Consider the following 23,606-nt stretch of genomic DNA (forward strand, 5'->3'; position numbering starts at 1 on the left):
TCTGAAACACTGCTACAGTATGGGATTCCTTAGGAAGGTAACAGGAGGATATTATGTTACAGAGAGATTGGTATTAATATGCTCCATGATTTATTACAAAAAAAAATGTTGACTTGCAAATTTGCCCAGCTGAAGGAAGAGCTATCCCACAAAGAGCAAAGTCATAGCAGAGAATTGGAAGGAATGAGGCTTGAGGTTACCCAACTAACACGGGAACTGCATCAATGTGAAATCACAATTGCTTCTTCTTTGGGTTCTACTTTAAGCTTAGAGCAACAACTAAAAATAGAGAATGAAAAAGTGGAGCAAAAGACAATAGAGCACACAAGTCTTAAAGCTGTCAAGTTTGAACACCTCTGGGTTTTTTTTTCCTAAAGGGTTAGAGGTGCAAGGATCTTGTAACCTGACAGCTTTAAGACTTGCGCACTTCAATGCCAGAGTTCCTGAGCCAACATTTTGGTTGCTAAGCAGGAGCGTTGTTAAGTGATACTGATATTATATAACACTTTTAATTAAGCGGGTACCTTGAATAAACATAACTGAGTTTCAAATAATACTGATTTCATTGTTGTCTTAGGTAACATCTGTGAAAAAAATTCAGGTGCTCAGGCATGAAAATGTGCCGCTCAAACACTATACTTTTCTGCTCACACTGAAAAAAAATTAGAGGGAACATTGCAGCCTATACTTAAGTTTTTTCTCTAAATCCCATCGGGGCACCGAAGAATTTTCCCGGAGGCCTCCTGGTTCATCAACAGGCCTGCTGTTATTGCAAAGAGGGAGACACAGGCCTGGAGAAATCAGCTGCCCATGAAGATACATGGAGAAATCACCCAGCCCAATTTCTCTGCAACCTGCAGTCATGGGGGACCTCAAAAGCCAGAGGTCGATTCCAGATGCTCTGCTTTGAAGTCCTTTGACGGCAGAAGAAGAAGAGGGTACAGCCGTGTGAAGTACAGGCAGTCCTCCACTTAACAACAGTTCGTTTAGTGACTGTTCGAACTTACAATGGCAGTGAAAAAAGTGGCTTGTGACTGTTTTTTTCACACTTATGTCTATTGCAGCATCCAGATTTACAGTTGGACGCTTGGCAACTGGTTCATACTTATGACCATTGTTGTGTCCCAAGGTCACGTGATCACCTTGCATGACCTTCTGACAAGTGTTACTAATTTAACCACTGCAGTGATTCACTTAACAAATAGCAATAGCGCTTAGACTTATATACCGCTTCACAGTGCTTTTAACCTCTAAGCGGTTTACAGAGTCAGCCTATTTGCCCTTAACAATCTGGGTCCTCATTTTACTCACCTTGGAAGGACGGAAGGCTGAGTCAACCTTGAACCTGGTGAGATTCGAACTGCCAAATTGCAGGCAGTTGGCAGGCAGCAGTAGCCCTGAAATACTGCACTCTTAACCACTGCGCCACCTCAATGTGGCAAGTAAAGTCATAAAATGGGGCATCACTCACTGAAATGTCTCATGTAGCAACATAAATTTTGGCCATAAGTCGAGGACTAGCTGCCATTGCTTAGCTTATTATCCTTATCGTAGGGAACTCTATCACCAAGTTTCCTTAGAGTGGTTGTATCTCAACCTTAGCAACTTTAAGATGTGTGGACTCCCAGGATTCCCCAGCCGGCCATTCCCCAGAATCCCCCATGCTGGCTGGAGAATTCTGGGAGCTGTAGTCCACACATCTTAAACTTGCCAAGAGCGGAGAAACTCTGGCTTAAGAGTTTCATCATCGTCAGGATGACAACCAGATAAAAAGAGCGCTGTTCTATCATATATGATGGACCTGTCCGCAAACTCAAAAATATTGGATGAAAATTTGTAAATGGATACAACAAATTACAGAGAAACAAATATAATACAAACCGGAACTCTTTCTGCTGGGAATAACCAAGGGGAAATATAGAAAGAAAATTAAATACATACTAACACACCTGTTGACCACAGCTAGAATAACATTTGCCCAATGCTGGAAACAAAGTAATATTCCCTTAGAAAATGTCAGGTTGTGCAGAAATGGACAAGTTAACATTAAGATTAAAGGTCAGAGAAGAGTCTGAATACTATGAAATTTGGGATAACTGGTGTAAATGGTTGCATAACAGGAATAAAGTTAATTCAGCCGAGAAACAATAGAGAAATGTATAGAATTGTAGAGGAATGTTTATAAATAAAGAAGTGATATAAAATTGATATATACAGGAATGATGACATAACAATGTTAATGTGATGATTGTAAGATGTTATAGAGGGAAAAATCAATAAAAAAATCTGCTTTAAAAAAAAAGAGCACTAAACATGAGGAACCAAACGTTCATATTTGAAGTTGGGACTTCTCAGGTCTTCCATAGCCTGATGATTTCTTTCCCCTCAACGTCTGATCTTTCAAGCCGGCGATGATAATTACTCCCTCCTGACATCAGCTATCACTAAGATGTAATTTCGGGAACCAAAAATATGTTTCTGATTAGCCTCGTTAGCGCTGCTTGCCTGGCAACGCCGTGACTGGGTCACATGGTACAAATCTGGGCTTCATTAATATGTCCTATCAGCTGCACACACACGGCCGTCTTTGAAACGGATACCCCCTGGCCCTCCAGCCCCCCCCCCCAACCCCATATCAAAAAGAGGTGCCAAAATCTGCTTCCTCTACAGGAAGGATGGAACCCCCCTCCCCGGGATCCTTTAACTTTGGGTTTCAGTTTCTAGAAATCTTTTTTCTTTTTCCCATTAGGAAGGAGGAGAAGGACTGGAGAATGCAACTCGGTGCTTTCTGATAAACAAAGGCAAGCTTGAAAGTTTATTGCCAAAGAAGCAAGCAAATGGAATTTTAAGAAAGGAGCATTATGCTGTTTGTTTGTAATGCAAAGTTGGTTTTTTGGAAATAGCAAGCACGATGCAAAATGCCTCTTAAAAAAAGCAAGATCTTCTATCTAAAATCACCAAATTGGCAAATTATCTGCTGCCATCAAATAATATTGTTTCTTTCATCTGTTTTTTTTTTAGTGTCACCATACTCAACAAGAAAAACAAACAAACAGTCCTACCCTATTGTCTTTAACAGGGTCAAGCAAATCTTCCCTAGATGAGTTTGGTTACAACTTTCAAAAAAATCAGAGTAGCTATAAATCTGGCCTCAGGTAAAAGCTTATGGTATCAACCTGGATCCACTATCTATATCTATATCTATATATCTATCTCCATCTTTATCTCTATCTCTCTATCTATAATGACTTACTCTCTGGAAACAAATACTGTGGGGGTAAGACACCCCTAACACTCCTCGGGGTGTGTGTTCTGTTAAGATGCAGCCTGTTGTGCCTTCAATTGGCTTCTACTGTACTGCCGTAAAATGACTTCTACTGTACAGCACAGTGGAGTTGCCATGGTAATGGTTTCACAGTACTCCACAAGGAGGTGTCCTCTGGTAATGGAGAAAATCCAGCATTAGAAATTATGTTTGGTCTAGGCATTTCCCCCCTATAAATAAGTACCCGGGCAATGGCGAGTTATCAGCTAGTCAAAAAATAATTATGGATGCCCAATGTCTCCAAATGAAGGTCAACTGAAATCCTAATCTTCAGAAGAACAGATAAGGTAGGTTGTTCCCATTTTGAGATGGCACTGCTGGCGATACCAGGAAACCAGGTATGATTTTGGCTGGCCTGCTGTGATCCCATGGAAACTTTTTCATCTGTGCAAAGGACCTGTTATCCCCAAAAAAGGCCTAGGCAGCTTATGTTAATATTCAGCTTAACAGTTAAAAACTTCCTACTTCTTTAAATCACCCCATAACAAAAGAACTGCACCATAAAAACACAATGCAGCAGGAGTCGAGCTATTTAAACACTGAAGGGCACAGATTAAAACAGAAGATTTCATTGAAAGTGCACACTTACTGAAAAGGAATTTACTGCAATTTACCATCTTCTGGAAGTTGTTAATAAGGAAGTGAAACAGGTGCCTTTGGCTGGGAGTTTCTGAACTCAAATACAAATACCAGTTTTGCAAGAAGAACAATAGTTACGATCCTATAGATTACCCTTTTGAAAGGGTTGATTTGGGCGTTCTTCAGTTAGAAATATTTTTAAAGATAAACAATGTTCAGAACGTATATTTTTAAAAATATGTTATTTCCATCTGTTGCGTCCTCCCAAAGCGACCGACAGCCGCAGCCAGAGCTGGAAGGAGAACTGATTGGCTCTGGCACGGCTGCCGGGAGAATTACACTTCCCTGATTGGTTCCCCGCCTGACAGCTGTCAAGTATAAATAGCTGTCAGGCGGGCGTTGTGTCATTCTTCTTGTTCTTGTTGAAGAGTTCTGTTCCAATAAAGTCTGTTGAAAGAACCCTCTCCTCAGTGCTTAAGTATTCAAAACCATCCTTACCCACAAATTGTACAGGTAGTCCTTATTTAGCAATTACAATTGATTTAGTAAGACCACACCTAGAATATTACATCCAGTTTTGGTCACCAGACTATAAAAAAAGATGTTGAGAATCCAGAAAGAGTGCAGAGAAGAGCAACCAAGAGGATGAGAGGACTGGAGACTAAAACATACGATGAACGGTTGCAGGAACTGGGCCTGGCTAGTCTAGTGAAGAAAAGGACCAGGGGAGACATGAGAGCAGTCTTCCAATACTTGAGGGGCTGCCACAGAAAGGAGGGGGTCAAACTATTCTACAAAGCACCCGAAGGCCAGACAAGGAACAATGGATGGAAACTGAACAAGGAGAGATTCAACCTGGAAATAAGGAGAGATTTTCTGGCAGTGAGAACAATCAACCCATGGAACAGAAGTTGCTTTCAGAAGTTGTAGGAGCTTCATCACTGGAGGCTTTCAGGAAGAGTTCTTCCACCTTCCAGAAATGCTTGGGCGGGTGGAGGGGATGTTGGACTAGATGACCCATAAGATCCCTTCCAACTCTGTTAATCTGTTATCTGTTAACCTGGTCATTAAGCCAAATGGTCACTAAGTGGCTGGCCTTATGATCTTACTTTCATCTTTCCTTTGCTCTGCCTGAAGTTGTTTTTTTTTTTGTCACTGTCATCGCTGCAAACAGTTGCTAAATGAGGCAACTGCTAAACAAGGACTACCTGCATTCATTACCCTATAACTATAGTTGGTGCAAAATGCAGTGGCCGCATGGTTTTGTGCAGACCCCCGTGTAGACATGTATCACCTCTCCTGCAGAAGCTGCATTGGCTGCCGATTTGCTTCCGGGTGCAATTCAAGGTCCTGGTTGTCACCTTGAAAGCCCTTCATGGCTTGGGACCAGATGATCGGAGGGACCGTCTCTTGCCCATCACATCTGACCCATCGGAGCGGGGAGGCAGGGAAGGCTGGGGGTCCCATCCCCGAGGGAGATACACCTGGTGGGACCCAGAAGAAGGGCCTTCTCCGTGGTGGCTCCCTCTCTCTGGAACATCATCCCCCCAGAGATTAGAATGGCCCCCACTCTAGCACTCTTCCGGAAGGCGCTGAAGACCTGGTTCTGCCAGCCGGCCTGGGGAATCCCTGGAGCCTATTAAATGGCTCGTGTGATGTGTTGTCGCTGGGGTGGGGGCGTGGGAGGTGGGGAGTGATTTTGTTATATTGTACAATATTAATTTACTTGATTCTTTTTGTTAGTTTTTATTGTTTTAATTGTGGGTTTTATTCTGTAAGCCGCCTTGAGTCACATGGGCGAATAGGCGATAATATAAATTTAATAAATAAAATAAATACTGTATTTTGTGGAGTATAAGATGTACATCCCCCCCCAAAAAGAGGGTGAAAATCTGGGTGCATCTTATACACTGAATACAGCATTTTTGGCCTTCCGAAACCCTGCCCACTTTGCAAAAATGACTGTGCATAGCCTTTAGGAGGCTTCCAGAGTGCTCTTGGGGGCTGGGAAGGGCAGAAATGAAGGGCAGAAAATGGCCTGTTTTTTTCTCATTTTTGCCAACCACACCCCGCCCCCAGGAGGACTCTACAGGCCTCCTAAAGGCTATGCATGCCCTTTTTTGGACAAAAAACTGGCCCGTTTTCACGAACAACAGGCCGTTTTTGGGAGGTATGCAGAATGCAAAAACATTTTTTACAAAATTTGCCTATTCAAAATCTTGGTGCATCTTATACTCCAAAAATATGATAAGTGATTCCATTTTGCCTCATTATGATTTTTCATGCGGTGTCAGAAAAGCTAGAAATGTCAGTATTCCTTGGTGCATGCCCAATTCACATCCTTGGGAAACCAGATAATAAATTGTATAGCCTGAACTGCTACTAGTTGACTCCTGTAGTGCTAAACCTCACTTCACACCCTCTCTCTCCCATGACAAGAATCTTAAAACAAATCCCTTTCTCCCTCAACATGTCTTCTGAGACATATTTGTGGTGCTCCAACTCCTTTAACACACACAGTCTATTTGCTCAAGGGAGCAGCTTGAATCTTTGTACTTTGCAGTTTGGGTAACACCAGGTAGTTATGGTAGATGGCCTCTACAGGCAGAGTACCTGGGGACGCCTAGGGCCCACAAGATGGACAAAAGATGTTACTCTAGAGAAGGTGTTTGGGGGAAATTAGAAGTGTTTTCTTTCTGGGGGTCAAAGCAATGGGGAATTTTCATATATATTATAAGCTAGACCAGTGGTAGTCAACCTGGTCCCTACCGCCCACTAATGGGCGTTCCAGCTTTCATGGTGGGCAGTAGGGGTTTGATGTAACTCTGTTTTATAAATTTTATAAAGTAAAGTTACTTCCCTACTTTATAAATCACCATTACTGTGGAACCAGTGGGCGGTTAGAAAATTTTACTACTAACAGAGATACAAAAGTGGGCGGTAGGTATAAAAAGGTTGACTATCCCTGAGCTAGACAATGAAGCCTAGCCTACAATATATATGAAATATATACCACTCTAATGGCAGAAAGTGAAGAGGAACTAAAGAACTTCTTGATGCGGGTGAAGAGTGCAAAGGTTGGCTTGCAACTCAACATTAAGAAAACTAAGATCATGGCATCCTCTCAATTCCTGGCAAATAGATGGGGAAGAAATGGAGGTAGTGACAGATTTTACTTTCCTGGGCTCCAAGATCACCGCAGATGGGAATTGCAGCCAAGAAATTAAAAGAGGCTTGCTCCTGGGGAGGAAAGCTATGGGAAATCTTAACAGCATACTAAAAAGCAGAGACATCACCCTGCCAACAAAAGTGCTTATAGTCAAGGCTATGGTTTTCCCAGTTGCAATGGATGACTGTGAAGGTTGGACCATAAGGAAGGCTGAGCACCAAAGGATGGAGGCCTTTGAACTCTGGTGCTGGAGAAGACTCCTGCAAGTCCCTTGGACTGCAAGGCGATCCAACCGGTCAGTCCTAGAGGAGATCAACCCTGACTGCTCTTTAGAAGGCCAGATCCTGAAGAGGAAACTCAAAGACTTTGGCCACCTAATGAGAAGGAAGGACTCCCTGGAGAAGAGCCTCATGCTGGGAAAGATGGAGGCCAGAAGAAGAAGGGGATGACAGAGAATGAGGTGGCTGGATGGAGTCACTGAAGCAGTCGGCGTGAGCTTAAATGGACTCCAGGGGATGGTAGAGGACAAGAAGGCCTGGAGGAACGTTGTCCAGGGTGTCACGTTGAGTCAGACACAACTTCGCAACTAACAACAACAAGACAATGAAGAAGGAAATATAAAGACATGTAAACAGTTGCAGGCTCTAATCTAAGAGATGAGCCTTAAAGGAAACAAATGCAACCACAGCAGAAGTGTCTTTTCTGGTCTTCTGGACCAGGAAAAAAAGAAGAAGAAAGGATTGAAAAATAAAAACCAGGACAGTCCCACCAACCTCCTCTTGCCAGTTGGAGGGAAGTTGAAAAGAACTTGCCATGAAATCCACAGCGCTCAGCGCCTGAAACCTCCTAGCAAAAAACAAACAGACGGATGCTTTAAAAATTAAAATAAGGGACTTAAAAAGAATAAATTGCTCCTCGCTGGCAGAAATGAAAGGGGGAAGCTCCATTTATCTACCTTTGAACTGGCTTCCCATGACTAACTTCACGCTGCCCGTCCAGCAATGGAAGGTTTTGATTCCAACAAAGAAGATGCAGCACAGGCTAGAAAACAAAAGACGTGAGATGTGTCCATCCAGGTGCAGGGATTTGGGTGCCAAGGAAAACCTCTCCAGATGTTTCTGCCTGTGTGAGAGCCCACCCCTCTCGCTTTCCGGTCAGCACATCAGTAGCAAACCGGGATTCCTCCTCGGAGAGGGACATGGGGTCAATTCACGGGAAGAGGGAAGCTCAACTTGGGTGGACAAGGACAAGATCCGCTGTGGCTCTTCTGGTGTGGAGCAGAGAAAGTTCATTCCATTTCTCCAACCCATCCAGAGCCACAGAAGAGCTGGCTCTCCCCAGGCTTGGATCTCTCTCCATGAGCAGAGTCTAGCCAAAGGGAGGGGAAGTTTGGAGATAGATGATTGATAGATAGATAGATAGATAGATAGATAGATAGATAGATAGATAGATAGATAGATAGATAGATAGATAGATAGATAGATAGATCTCTCGCTCTCCCTCATTTCTCTCTCTCTCTCCCTTTCTCTCTCTCTCTCTCTCTCTGCATCTCTCTCTCACTCTTCTTTTCTCTCTCTCCCTTTCTTTCTCTCCCCCTTTCTCTCTCTCTCTCTCTCTCTCTCTTTCTCTCCGCGAGCTGCACTGGCTACCTGTTGGTCTCCGGGTGCGCTTCAGGGTACTGATGACCACCTTTAAAGCACTCCATGGTAGTGGATCTGGATACTTGAGAGACCGCCTTCTGCCGATTACCTCCCTCCGACCGATTAGATCACACAGGCTGGGCCTCCTCCGGATTCCATCCGCCAGTCAATGCCGACTGGCGACTACACGGAGGAGGGCCTTTTCTGTTTCAGCTCTGACCCTGTGGAACGATCTCCCCGTTGAGATTCGTACCCTCACCACCATCCAGACCTTCCGCACAGCCCTCAAGACCTGGCTCTCCCAGCAGGCCTGGGGATAGGTTTTTAATTTACCCGCCCGAATGTTGATTGCTGAATGTATGTTGTGGTTTACTATTTTATTATTGGTCTCTTATTGTTTGTCTTGTTATTGCACACCCTTCCTTTTGTGATTGTAAGCCGCCCTGAGTCCCCTCAGGGAGAAGGGCGGCCTATAAGTCTTATTAAAATCTATTTAAAAAATCTCTCTCTCTCATTTCTCTCTCCCTCTTTTTCTCTCTCCCTTTCTCTCTCTCCCTTTCTCTCTCTCTCCCTTTCTCTCTCCCCCCTTTCTCTTTCTCTCTCTCTCTCCCTTTCTCTCTCTCCCACCTTCTCTTTCTTTCTCTTTCTCTCTCTTTCTCTCTCTGTCTCTGTCTCTCATCTCTTCCTCTCCTTTTCTCTCTCCCTTTCTTTCTCTCTCTCCCTCTCTGTTTCTCTGTCTCTCTCTCTGTGTATGTTCCAGCATAACTCTGGAACACCTCCTGGAGAAAAATACTGTAGAGGTAAGACACCCTTAACACCCCTCGGTGTGTGCGTTCTGTTAAGATGCAGCCTGTTGTGCCTTTAAATGACTTCTACTGTACTGCCATAAAATAGCTTCTACTTTACAATGCAGTGGAGTTGCCATGGTAACGGCTTCCCAGTACTCCACAAGGGGCCTCCCTCTGGTAAGGGGGAAAATCCAACATTAGAAAATATGTTTGGTCCAGACATTTTCCCCCTATAAATAAATACCCAGGCAAGGCCGGGTTATCGGCTAGTCCAAGATAAGCCTGCAAAGGATTGGCAAGAGGATCTGAGGAACAAGCCAGCATAGCTGGCTGGAGAATTCTGGGAGTTGAAGTCCACAAGTCTTAAAGTTGCCAAGTTTGAAGACCTCTGATCTAAGTGGAGAGATTGCAGAGGAAGAGACAAGAGAGTAGGTTACGCTGGCTGAAGAATTCTGGGAGTTGAAGTTTCTAAGTCTTAAAGTTGCCAAGTTTGAAGACCTCTGTTCTAGAGTCACTGAGGCACTTTGGGGCTTCAAAACAAGTCCTGGGAAAAGGGATCGTTTTATTTCATGTGGCCAGCAAGGGTCAAGCTTCACTCCAGAGTCTTTACTTTCTTAAATTTCAATTTCAAGAATCAAGGCACAATTGGCTCAAGAGGATTCTCTAGCAAGGCCTAGCAACTGTCATTGCAGTGTAAATACAACAATAATGACATGGTCTTGACCCTTTGCTAGGAATTTAAATCTAAAAAATAAAACACCAAATATAACCACAAGCGAACAATCGCAGGAACAGGATCCTTTCACACAGCTCTTTCCCATATTGTGCTATCACTAAAATGAAGATAAATGGGAGAGTGGGGTAAAGCAGAAATTTCTCTTCCTTGTCTTATCACCAACCTTGATCAAACTGCCATTAACTCTTGATCATTAAAGCTACCAGTTGCCATAATTTACCTGGTCTAACAGGTGGACTCCGTCCACTTTGTGCAAACAGAAGAGGACGGGAGCAGTTACCCTAAGTAACCTTAGCCTAACAATCCAATCTCAAACATCCAAAGCAATTTCTAAAGAAAACCACAGTGCTGGAATGAGTGAACCGTGCCTGAAAGGAGCTGCTTTTCAGAAGATATCTTGCAAGAAAGACGGTTGCAAGGGTTGCAAAGACTCAGCTCGGACCTCCGTTTGGGAGAGCAAGTGTGCACAGTGGTCAGCCAAGGGAGCATAACATTCTCTGTCCATAAGCTGCTCGCGGCCAGGACCTCCACAAAAGAGCTGCTCCTTTCAGTTCTATGGAAGATGTGACTCAGGGCATTTCACTTCCCCATCCAGGAGCAGCCAAAACTCCTATGCGTTCACATCTATAAACTGGTTTTTGCAACACAGAAGGCCGTTTTCTTGATTTCCTACAGTACAAACATCCTCATTTTTATAGGAAGCCCCATCTGAGAAACGCAGCACAATCCTCTGACATTCCAAGCTGTACCTTGAAAATCCTCAAATATTGCATTATGTCACAACTTTGAATTCTTTTGCAGGTTGCTAAAACCTTTTCGCTGAAAACCACCTACTGCCACCTTGCCCATTGTGGCCCGCCAGTGGCCACCAGAGCTGGCAGCAGATTCGGACAGTGAGGAGATTGGGGAGCCACATGGGCCAGTCCTGGAATCTGGGGAAGGCTCTGATGAGGGCTCTGTGTTGGAGGCATAGATAGAGCCAGGGCCATCTGACAGTTATCAGCTGCCTTCGGAGTCAGTCATCAGTGAGGCACAGCTGGAGCCTGTTCCCAATGTGCGCATACGCAGAGTTGCCAGATAAGGGAACAGCTAAAGAACAGGGGTCAACTTGGGAGGAAGGCCACAGGTGGACGATGAATGGCCCCACCCATATGGAATAAAAGAGGAGTTAAAGGGGAGTGGAGTTTGCAGGAGACAATTAGTTTGCTTAATTGGTTCGTGACTCTCCAAGACTCCTTGCTAAGTTTTATAGATATCAGCCTGCTGGTTCTCCAAGCCAGATAAGGCCAGCTGGCTGAGGAATTCTGGGAATTAAAGTCCACAAGTCTTAAAGTTGCCATTGTTGGGGACTCCTGTTCAAGAGCATTGCCCTCTCCTCATTAAGTAGCTTCTAGCTTTGAGAAATTATTGGGCAATCTCTCCTTCTCCTGGTGGGGGGGGAGGGTCATTTAAATGCCCTACCCATATTCTCTGCTTACAGATTTGGGCAAGAGGGAGTCTGGGCAGCCACTATAATGGACTTTGTGTTTCTTCTTCTGGCTTATGGTCAGAGGAAGAAGAGGTCCAAGTAGAGAATTTCAAAGGCCTTTATACCCAGGTTCAGATGCAGACAGCTGCTTTGCAGTCTATCAACGTCCTATTTGATAGGACAATAAAAACAAGGCCAAAAAGGCTGAAAAACAGCTTCTATCCCAGAGCAGTAACTATATTGAATACTACGGTATAGTGCAATATTAATGCAATATCAGGGGTTTTCAATTCAATTGTATGGCATGTGAAGGATGCATGATGTACACTGTAGATAGCATTTGATTTCATTGTACAAAGTGCAATGACAATAAAGTAAACTAAGTATTTTTTTTCTTTTCAATTGGGTCTGATTCCCAAAGACTGCCTGGAGAAGTCCCTACAGTTTCCTTGGCAAGATTTTTCAGAAGTGGCTTGCCATTGCCTCTTTTTCTAGAGCTGAGAGAAAGTGACTGGCCCAAGACAGGGGTGAAATCCTCCCGGTTTGGCCCAGTTTGGCTGAACTGATAGGGACGATTGTTCCTGGTTCTGCGAACTAGTAAAAAAAAAGCTTCTGACAATTGCACGGCTCAGCTGTGAGCTGGACGATCGTTGGGCCCTCTTTATTTCACTTTTTAAAGCATTTTTTACTACCTATACTACCTAAACGGGTGGTACTAAAAATGCTTTAAAAAGTGAAAAAAAAGTTGGCCACGCCCACCCAGTCACATGACACCCACACCTCCCATCAAACCATGCCCACAGAACCAGTGGGGAAAAAATTAGATTTCACCACTGGCCCAAGATCACCCAACTGGCTTCATGTCCAATCTTCTATTTTTTATCCTGGTGCTTTAACCATTACACTAAACTGGCTCTCCCACTTAAATTCAAACTAAATCTAAAACAATTAAAGGTAAGAAGGGAAATAGGCGAGTATCACATCAGAGAAATTTGCCAATTCTCCAAGATCTGTGGTGACATAATGGTTAGAATGCAGCATTGCGATCCCAAGTCTGCCCACAGTCTGGAGTTCAATCCTGACTGGCTCAAGGTTGACTCAGCCTTCCATTCTTCCAAGGTTAGTAAAATGATGATCCAGATTATTGGGGGCAATATGCTGATTCTATAAATCCCTTGGCGAGCGCTGTAAAGCACTAAGTAAGGGGAGGTATATAAGTCTATTAAGGCAGGTATACGAGTCTGTTCTCAAGCAGGAAAGTATGAACATAGACTTACCAGATCTGTCCCACGTTAATTAAGGAGAGGTAGATAATCCATACAGCAGTCATGAGAATCATGTTGGCACATCCAGTGACCAGGACAAAAGCCGAGATGGCCAAACCAATGAGAGCGAAGGCATCAAGGATGCTGTCCATGCTGGACCAATCCAAGAACCAGATCAGAGTTGGGGCATAGCTTAATGTCTCCATGTTTATCCTGCCCTTGAAATGGCGCTTCACATTCTCCAAGAACAGATTGCATGGTAGAAGCCCTCGGTCTCCGATAAGGGCTTTGTTTTGATGGTAGGCAACCAGAAAGGCAACAGCTGGAAGGAACAACAACAATAGTGAAGAGGAATCCCCAAAATTAACAAGCTACATTTGAGCAGTAGAACCTCTGTAGGAATTGAATAACATAGAATAACAGAGTCAAAAGGGACCTTGTAGGTCATCCAACTCCATGCACAAGCAGGAGATCTACAAGGTCCCTTCTACATGCACTAGAAAGCCTCCCTTGATGGAGCTCCTATAACTTCTGGAGGCAAGTTGTTCCATTGATTAATTGTTCTCACTGTCAGGACATTTCTCCTTAGTTCCAGGTTGCTTCTCTCCTTGGTTAGTTTCCAACCATTGTTTCTTTTTTTTTTTAATTTTTAAAAAAGATTTTATTAGTAAAAAGAAAATACAACATCCATAACTTGTAAAAAACAATACAACTACATTTCAAGATATTCCCATACTATCAAATCATTATAGACATCAAAGGTTAGGTATCTTATTCCTTCCCTCCCTCTTCTCTTCCCTCATTTCTTCTTTTCCATACCCTTTTCTTCCCTCCCCCCTTACTTCCTTCTCCCCTGCCTTCCCTCCTTTCTTTTCTCCTTTCCTCCTTTCCTTCCCCCTCCTTTCCCTCCCTCGATCCCCCCCTCCTTCTCACATACCTTCCCTCCCTCCCTTCCTCTTTCCCTCCTCCTTTCTTTTCTCTTAATCTCCCTCCTTTCCTCCCTCCTTCCTTCCTTCCTTTCAACACTCCTTCTCTCTTTCTTTCCCTCCCTCTTTCCCTCTTTACTACCCTCTCTTCTTCCCTCCCTCCTTCCTCCCCGTTTCTTCTCTTTCTTCTCTCCTTCTTTCTTCCCACCTTCTTTCCCTTCTCTTCTTTCTCTTCCTCCTCTTTATCCTTCCCCCCTTCTTCTGCCTTTCCTATTCCTCTCCTTTCTCCTCTCCATCCCGACTTCCCTACTGTCCTCCTTCCCTCCCTTCTAACCTTTGTTACATTTGCATATTTTCCTCTGCTGAGGACAACCTGGTTCTCTTTTCCTTTCCTTGCTTAAAGAGGCAAGGATTATAAATCCTCTCGCCTCATCTAAAATGAAGTTTAATCGCTAATTTCATGCAGGTAATTATAGCGGATTTCCTATCAGCTTTTTTAAGTTTTCCCAACATTGTAGTGCTCGACGGTGGGTTCTCACCCCTAATACATTTCTCCTTTCGCTTATCTCTCAGTTGTTGTATATTGTTCATTTGAGTTATTGGTTTAATCGTATTAGGTTAGTCAGCTATCTCTTTTTGTGTCTAAGTCTTCACTGACTCATCAAGCCATTTGTACAGCTTCTCCCAGACTGTATAAAAGTCTGTATCTTCTTTGTCATTAATTCGCATCGTCAATCTGTTCATTTCTGCTAGTTCTAAAATTTTATTCATCACCATAGTGTTGGTGGGGGCATTTTCACTCTTCCAGCACTGTGCGTAAACAATCCTTGACGCTGTCAGAATATGGACTAGGAGGTATTGGTTAGATTTGCAAATTTTTTGATCTATTATCCCTAATAAGAAAGTTTCCGGCTTAAGACATAGTTTAATTGACAAGATTCCATTCAGCCATCCTAGTATTTGCTTCCAATATGCTTTGGCTACCGGACACGTCCACCACATATGGTAGTACGTGCCCAGCACTGTTTTACATTTCCAGCATATGGCCGAAACTTTTGAAGACATTTTCGCCAGTCTTGTCGGTGGAAGATGCCAGCGGTAGAACATTTTATATATATTTTCTTTATAGGCCGTCGATTTTGTCAATTTTAGGTTCCATTCCCAGACTCTTTCCCAGTCGTCTAGGTCTATTGTGTGGCCGATGTTTTGGGCCCAGGTTACCATGACTTCTTTTACTCTTTCTGCTTCCGTTTTTCGAATCAGTAAGCAGTTGTATATTTTTGAAATTAATTTCTCATCTGGTCCAATTAAAATTTTATCTAATTCCTGGTTCTTGTTCTGGAAGCCGGGTTGTGCTAGATCGAATTTGTGTTTGTTTTGAATTTGAAGATATGGCCACCAATCGATGTTTATTCCCTTATCAGCCAAATTTTCCCTGGGGTTTAGTTTGTTTTGGTCGTCTAGCAACGGTAAGTAACAATTTTATCCAAATTTATCAAATTCGGGTATATCAGGGCTTCCGTCGGAGATATCCATTTAGGTAGTTGCGTGTAGTATCTCCTTCTAATTTCGAGCCAGTCCTTAATCAATACCCCCCTTAAATGGTGACTACTAAAATAATTGTGGATTTTATTTCCCTCGCACCATAAGTAGTTGTGCCACCCGTATTGCAGGTCGTGGCCCTCTATTGTTAAGATTCTTTTATTAGCTAACATTACCCATTCTTTTATCCACATAGTTGTTGCTGCTTGATGATATGTTTTCCATTCCGGTAAGCCCATTCCCCCTTGAGTTCTTTTATCCTGCAGGTGCATATATTTTATTCTGGGCTTTTTACCATTCCATATAAAGTTTCGAATCATTTTGTCCAAATCATTATAAAAATTTTCCCCTAGCTTGACCGGTGCCGTTTGAAATAGGTAGAGGATTTTTGGCAAAACATTCATTTTAATTACTGCGACTCTTCCCATCAGTGATAATTGTAGTTTTGGCCAGGTTTTTAAGTCCTTTTGAGTATTCTGTAACAACTTATCATAGTTGTCTTCTTTTATGGAAGAGCATTTCGCAGACAGCCAGATCCCTAAATACTTAATTTTTTTAGTTACCTTTAATTCCATTGTTTTCTCTAGTTCTCCAATCTGGTTTTTGGGGAAATTTTTTATAATCATTTTTGTTTTTTCCTTGTTTATTTTTAAACCGGCCACACACCCAAAGTTCTCAATGTCCTTCATCAAATTCGGTCCTGAAAGTAAGGGGTCTTCCACGATAAAGACCATGTCATCCGCGAAGGCCTGTACTTTATATTGTTCTTTTTTTATGGTCAAGCCCCTAATTTCTTGATTTGATCTTATCCGATTTAAAAGGACCTCTAGTGACATAATAAATAGTAGTGGGGAGAGCGGGCACCCTTGTCTAACACCCTTTCCAATTTGTATCCTCTCTGTTAGTTCCCCGTTGACTATGATATTTGCAGATTGCCGTGAATATATAGATTCTATAATCTTAATGAATTTGTCGCCAAATTTCATCATTTTTAGTTGAGTGATTAGAAAGTTCCAATCTAGGTTATCAAAGGCTTTCTGGGCGTCGACAAAGATTAATGCGAGTTGTTTCTCGGATCTTGTTTGATAGAATTCCAGGGTATCAATTATTATTCTTGTATTGTTTCTAATATGTATTTTTGGGAGAAAGCCGTTTTGATCCGAATGGATACTTTGATTTAATATTATTTTTAGTCTTTCCGCCAATATTGATACAAAAATTTTGTAATCTGCATTTAACAGGGATATGGGTCTATAATTTTGGACCTTGCTACTGTCCGCCTCTTCCTTTGGTATTAGGGTGATGTAAGCTTCCCCCCATGATTTTGGGACCCTACCATTTTGTAGTGCCTCATTACATAGTTCTAATAATTTGTCTTCTATGGTATTTTGAAGTTTTTTATATATTTCCGACGGAAGCCCATCCGGCCCAGGTGTTTTATTGTTTTTTTGTTTTTGAATGGCCTTTTTCAGTTCTTCTTGTGTGATTTCTTTATCGAGCATCTCTCTCATCTCCTCCGACAAGACTGGAAGCTTCTGCTTTATAAGGTATTTTCTAATGTCTTGTTCATTAATTTCGTCTTGTTTATATAGTTTCCTATAATAGTTCTGTACTATCTTTTTCTTTTCTCCTATTTCTTGTTTCAAATTCCCCTCCTCGTCACACAATTGTTTAATAATTCTTTTGACCTTCTCCTTTCTTATTTTGTGGGCCAACCATCTCCCAGTTTTATTTGCATGTTCAAAATAATTCTGCTTCATTCTCTTAATGTTTTGTGCTATTTCCTCTTGAGAGATCAAATTTATTTGGTGTTTAATTAACTCTCCTTTTTCCCTGTGTCTACTGTTTTCTGGCTCTTTCTGGGTCAGCAGTTCCGTCTCTCTTAATTCTTTGTTCAGTGTATTAAGTTTTTCCCTGTGCACTTTGTTTCTTCTTATTATATAGGCTATAGATGTTCCCCTCACAACTGCCTTCATCGTGTCCCAAACATTTGTATTGAGGTCTGCTCTTTACAGTTTTCTTTAAAGAAGTAGCCCAATTCCTTTTCGATTTGTTGTACAAATTGTTTCTCTTGTAGTATGTTCTGGTTTAATGTCCACCTAGCTTTTATCCTTGCCTTCCCCCTGCCGTTCCAGGTTGCTTCTCTCCTTGGTTAGTTTCCAACCATTGTTTCTTGTCCTGCCTTCAGGTGCTTTGGAAAATAAATTGATCCCCTCCTCTTTGTGGCAGCCCCTCAAATACTGGAATATTGCTAACCCTAACAGTTTGAGTCCCTTCATCTTCATCAACATGAGCCAGCAGGGTGTGGCAGCAGCCAAAAAAGCTAATACGATCCTTGGTTATGTAAACACAGGCATAGAATCAAAATCAGGTGAAATATTAGCATCACTTTATAAAACCTTAGGAAGACCACACCTGGGATACAGCATCCCATTTAGATTGCAAAAAAGATGTTGAGACTTTGGAAAAAGTGCAGAGAAGAGCAACTAAAATGATTAAAGGCCTGAAGACTAAAACATATGAAGAACAGCTGCAAGATTTGGGTTTGCCTAGTCTAGAGAAAAGAAGGACTAAGGGGGGCATGATAGCAGTATTCCGGTATTTGAGGGGCTGCCACAAAGAGGAGGGGATCAATTTATTTTCCAAAGCACCAGAAGGCAAAACAAGAAACAATGGATGGAAATTAATCAAAGAGAGAAGCAATCTGGCATTTATGAGAAGCTTCCTAACAGTGAGGACAATCAACCAATGGAAAGGCTTGCTTTCAGACATTGTGGGTGCTTCATCACTAGAGTTTTTTAAGAAGAGACTGGATAGTCACTTGTCTGATATGGTATAGGGTTTCCTGCTTGAGCAGGGGCTGGACTAGAAGACCCCCAAGGTCCTTCCAGCTCTATTCTGATTCAGATTCAATTAAATGCAAAGAATGCACCATATAAACTATGCTGCTAAAATTAAGGTTGTAGGTTACCACCACATGCACAGCATAGGCCTATTTCCTTCCACTGAGGACCTATATACTGCATGAACCAGAAAGAGAGCTGTGAAAATATCTACAGACCTCTCATATGCTGAACATAAAACCGTTTCAACTTCTTCCATCAAGACAACACTAGTGTTGTGGCCCGCCAGTGAGCGCTGACAGTAGATCTGGACAGTGAGGAGGTTGGGGAGGAATATGGGCCAGTCCTGGAGTCTGGGGGAGGCTTTGATGACGGCTCTGTATCGGAGGCAGAGAGGAGGCCAGAGCCGTCTGACAGTTATCAGCTGACTTCAGAATCAGACATAAGTGAAGCAGAAGAACAGCTGGAGCCTGTTCCCAGTGTGAGCATGCACAGAATTGCCAGATGAAGGGAACAGCTAAAGAACAGGGGTCAACTTGGGAGTAAGGCCACAGGTGGATGGGGAATGGCCCCTCCCAGAGGAAATAAAATAGGAGCGAAAGGGGAGGGGAATTTGCAGGAGACCATTAGTTCATTCCTGCATTCTTGTCCAGTATTGCAGCATCTGAAAGATATCGGCCTGGCCATTCTCCAAGCCTAATAAAGGTTGATAATTGTGAACTATCTTGAAAGACTGTGGGAGAGAAAAAACTTTGCTGGAGAGGAATTCACTCACTGTAAATTAAATAAAAGGGGTTTATTTAAGGACTCAGCTTCGTGTCGCTGGGGAAACCTAGGTGAGAACAACTGTAGGATATTGCATGCCAAAACAACTAGACACAAAGAGTTTTTCCCTCATGCCACCAATCTGCTAAAAAACTAATTCCTACAACACTCTTTTAGGATACCTAACCATGTAGGATGCCATCAAAAAGTTCCCATTTTGAGAATCAACTGAAGCCAATCATCTCCAACAGAAAATCATTAGAAATTTACCTAAGAGACAAGAACAAAGCAAATGCCTCTTATTGTTGGATGGAGATTGTAGTTTATGATCTCCAAAAGTGCTGAGAGATCAAGAAGGACCAACCAAGTCATGCTTTCTTTGCTGATCCCCAACAAAGATCAAGTCAACTTTGCACCCAGTATGAAATTAATCAAGATGATGTATGGCTTACGGGCAGGGATGCAGATTTCATCCCTTGGTAAATAGTAATTTTTGAACCCATATTCAGCTTTGCAATCCTGCCTTTACCTTTAAATTATCTTGACTGGAAATGGGAAATGCAGGAACCTCTTCCAAGCAGGTAACTTTTTGAGGCTTTCTGAAATCTTCAGTTCTCTATTTCATTTATCATTACAACATAGTACTTACTGATATTTTTTTGATTTACATATAAAACACTACTTTATTTAACCATGGTTATTGAAAAAAATCATAACTGTTAGAGTTCACAGAATATGTGAAGCCATAGTTTGTAAAACACAATAGATGAGGTCCTATAACCTAAGTCATATTTAAATCAGGGCTCAGCATAATGTGTAAAGCCAACCCTACAACCAAGGCACTGGTCTTACCTTTAAATCTAATTATAGTTTGGGCCCCATCTACTTGAGAAAACTTAAGATCATGGAATCCAGCTCTCTGAATTCCTGGCAAATAGATGGGGAAGAAATAGATGTAGTGACAGATTTTACTTTCCTGGGCTCCAAGATCACCGCAGATGGGGACTGCAGCCCAGAAATTATAAGACGCTTGCTCCTGGGGAGGAAAGCTATGGCAAATCTGAACAGCATACTAAAAAGCAGAGACATCACCCTGCCAACAAAAATGCGTATAGTTGAGGCTATGGTTTTCCCAGTTGCAATTATGGCTGTGAAGGTTGGACCATAAGAAAGGCTGAGCACCAAAGAATGGAGGCCTTTGAACTCTGGTGCTGGAGGAGACTCCTGAGAGTCCCTTGGAATGCAAGGCAATCCAACCAGTCAGTCCTAGAGGAGATCAACCCTGATTGCTCTTTAGAAGGTCAGATCCTGAAGAGGAAACTCAAGTACTTTGGCCACCTAATGAGAAGGAAGGACTGCCTGGAGAAGAGCCTCATGCTGGGAACGCTGGAGGGCAAAATAAGAAGGGGACGACAGAGAATGAAGTGGCTGGATGGAGTCACCGAAGCAGTGGATGTAAGCTTGAATGGACTCCAGAGGATGGTAGAGGACAGGAAGGCCTGGAGGAACATTGTCCATGGGGTCACGATGGGTTGGGCACGACTTCTTAACTAACAACAGCCTGAGAGAATGAACCTTCCATGCTGCAGACAAAAACCAAGAGAAAGGCAAGTGTGTGGTCCATTCAGGTGTGACCCTGTATTGTGGCAATCCAACCATGGCATAGGTACAGTATTTACATTAATTATTATTTTTTTTTTTTAAAATGTAAACCACCCAGTTGCCCAAATTCTTGAGACAGTTTACAATCAAACGCTCTTAAAGGTATCATTTGAATAAAAACTTATGTAAGTAAAATAAAACAAAATGCACATATGAACTAGCGGCAGCAAGAGAGACTTTCAAAATCTAAAGTGACACGAATTAAAGGCAATTAAGAGCTAGTTTAAAAGCCTGGGGAAATTGTGCTAAAATGATGCGACTGTGAGGACCATGTGAGATTTTGGCAGACACATTTTATATATGAGGTGCCGCCATATAAAAAGCTTTCCCTTCGTAGAGTTCCATCTCACTTCTTTAATGAGGAGGTCCCCATTAGATAAGGTCCAAGTGAGAATATACAGGTGAGGAGACCACGTGATGTAGGTCAATCATAGATAGAATTTTATTATGCAGTCCAACTATCGATTGACAAGACTTTTAGAATACATTTGCCCTTGCCTTCTTAGGGCTGAAGGACAGGGACTGGCCCAAGGTCATCTAACTCAGGGGCCCCCAACCATTAGAACACTCAGGGACCACTAAATTCATAATTTTAAATCCCACGGACCACTAATATGATCTGCCTAATGACTGGCTGGGTGGGCATGGCTAGGTGGTCATGTGACTGGGTAGGCGTGGCCAACTTGATGTCACTCATGTCAAGGGGTGCCTCACCGGCCTCTACTCACCCCTCCCCTTTCAGCTACTCCTCGCCCGGGCTCCTTAGGGCCCCAACAGGAAGCAGTTGTTGGAGCTAAGCAGCCACCATAAGAAAGAGTTGACAAAACAGCTGAGTTCAAATTGGATCTGACTGAGAAGGAGGCTCAGCAGAAGCACCTCACTGAGAACTACGAGCATAGGCTTTCCAAGCAGAGGGAAGACCTGTGGATGTGCAAGGCCAGGTACTAGCGCCTGGAGGCTCAGTGGGCTGAGATGGTCAGCCAGTTCTAGGCCATGATGCAGTCTCACTGGAATGAGGCCCTCCGGCTGTTTGCCACCAGCGGCCCTTCCCTCCAGCCTTCGCCCAAAGCCCCCCACCAGGAGGCTGAAGCAGACCCCAAGTCAGAATTTCTGTCCCCCTCCGACCTGCACAAAAAGAGCCCGAAGGGGAAGACTCTCTGCAGCAACACAAGTGTTCATTGTACGTATCTGGCCCAGCGCCGTACTTTGAGGACCCCTGATTTAGTGCAAATAATTTTTTTGCAGACCACCAAACTTTTCTTGCGGACCACCAGTTGTTGACCACTGATCTAGCTGGCTTCCAAGTCTAACTAAAGACTAGAATTCACAACTTTCCAACTTCTAGCCTGGTACCTTAACCACTACACCAAACAGACTCTTACAGTCCCATATGATTATGCCCAAAATCAATCCAATAATTATACCATCTGCTTTAGTTGGTCAATTAAAATGTTGCTAACCAGGTGACCCCTTTACACTGGTCCAATACATATAAATAAGCATGTATACATGTACACATATGTACACAGACACACATACACACACAAACAGATAGACATACAGGCAGACTGATCAAAGTTATAGGACTGGGGTGTCAAACTCAAGGCCTGGGGGCCTGATCCAGCCAAGGGGGTGCTTAGATCTAGCCCGCGAGGCCGCCTTGGAAACCGTGAAGGACCGGCCCGTGGTGCCTCTGCTAGCAAAAACGGAGTTCAGGAGGGCCACGGGTGGCTCTCCTGAGCTCTGTTCGCTGGCAGAGGGTTGCAGGAGGTCAGCACAGCCAAAAACAGAGCTTGGGAGCCCATCTTTGCTGGCAGAGCACTCGGGCCACCACAGGGGCCTCCAACACAAATGACGTTGAGCTGGCCATGCCCCCCCTGCCTCCCCAAGGTCAAACACAACCCTGATGTGGCCCTCAATGAAATTGAGTTTGACAACCCTGCTATAGGAAGTCATATAAAGAGTGACCTTATACAATTTTATTTTATTTATTTTATTTTTAATTTAATTTAATTTATATTTTATTTATTTTATTTTTAATTTAATTTAATTTATATTTTATTTTGTTTTATTTTATTATTTTATTATTTTTTTAGTTTTAGTTTTTTAGTTGTTTTTTAGTTTTTTAGTTTTTTTAGTTTTTTAGTTTAGTATTTTAGTATTATTTTAGTAGTATTTTATTATTTTATTTTATTATTATTTTATTATTATTTTATTTTTATTTTATTTTTATTTTATTTTATTTTTATTTTATTATTGTTTTAGTGTTTTAGTGTTTTAGTATTTTATTTTTATTTTATTATTTTATTTTATTATTTTATTATTTTATTCTATTCTATTCTATTCTATTATTTATTTCATCAAGCATGTATTAGACAGCAGATATAAGTATAAACCTGATTATGAATACATGAAATGGATATGAATAAAAGGGAATCACACACTTGAATTCATATTCCTTCCCTCAAAGTTTGGAAGAATGGTTTTCCTGTCCCAAATAGTTTGGAGTGGTTGCCTGAATGCATCAGTTAAAATCTCCTGCCTGCCTAAATGAGAGACTATCCTCAAAAGAGGGATAAATAACAAAGAGCCTGCATGGACTCCGATTTTTTGGCCTCTCAAATATCTCAGGGCGAGGTTTACTGGCATTCCGGGAGGAATCAAATTGTGGTTACTTGCAGGTATTTTAATGGAGGACAACTAAAAACATACCCCCATCAGCAGCCAATAAGCCTTGGAGAAGAAATGAAGCACCTGTATCTCTTCACATTAGAAAGGTCCCCACTTGTCCATGTGGAGCCTCTGGCCATCCCATCAGAAGGTATCCGACTGAACCCAGGACCTTCCTTCATACAATCCCTCAAAATTATCTTGTTTAAAAATAAAAATCCACTTCCT

General features: G+C 42.5%; 1 protein-coding gene across 1 annotated transcript in view; it reads right to left on the reverse strand.

The window, feature by feature from the left end:
- LOC106547234 (lipase maturation factor 1) overlaps window positions 1-23,606 on the reverse strand; it is a 43,647-nt gene that overhangs the window by 14,187 nt on the left and 5,854 nt on the right. Inside the window, exon 2 of the mRNA XM_014064326.2 lies at window positions 12,983-13,292. Coding sequence (XP_013919801.2) covers window positions 12,983-13,292 — 310 coding nt within the window. The remainder of the gene's footprint in view (window positions 1-12,982; window positions 13,293-23,606) is intronic.

The sequence above is a fragment of the Thamnophis sirtalis genome, unplaced genomic scaffold (assembly GCF_051295495.1).
Source record: "Thamnophis sirtalis isolate CommonGarterSnake01/CBP01778 unplaced genomic scaffold, rThaSir2_p1.2 scaffold_14, whole genome shotgun sequence".
NCBI classification, from domain to species: Eukaryota; Metazoa; Chordata; class Lepidosauria; order Squamata; family Natricidae; genus Thamnophis; species Thamnophis sirtalis.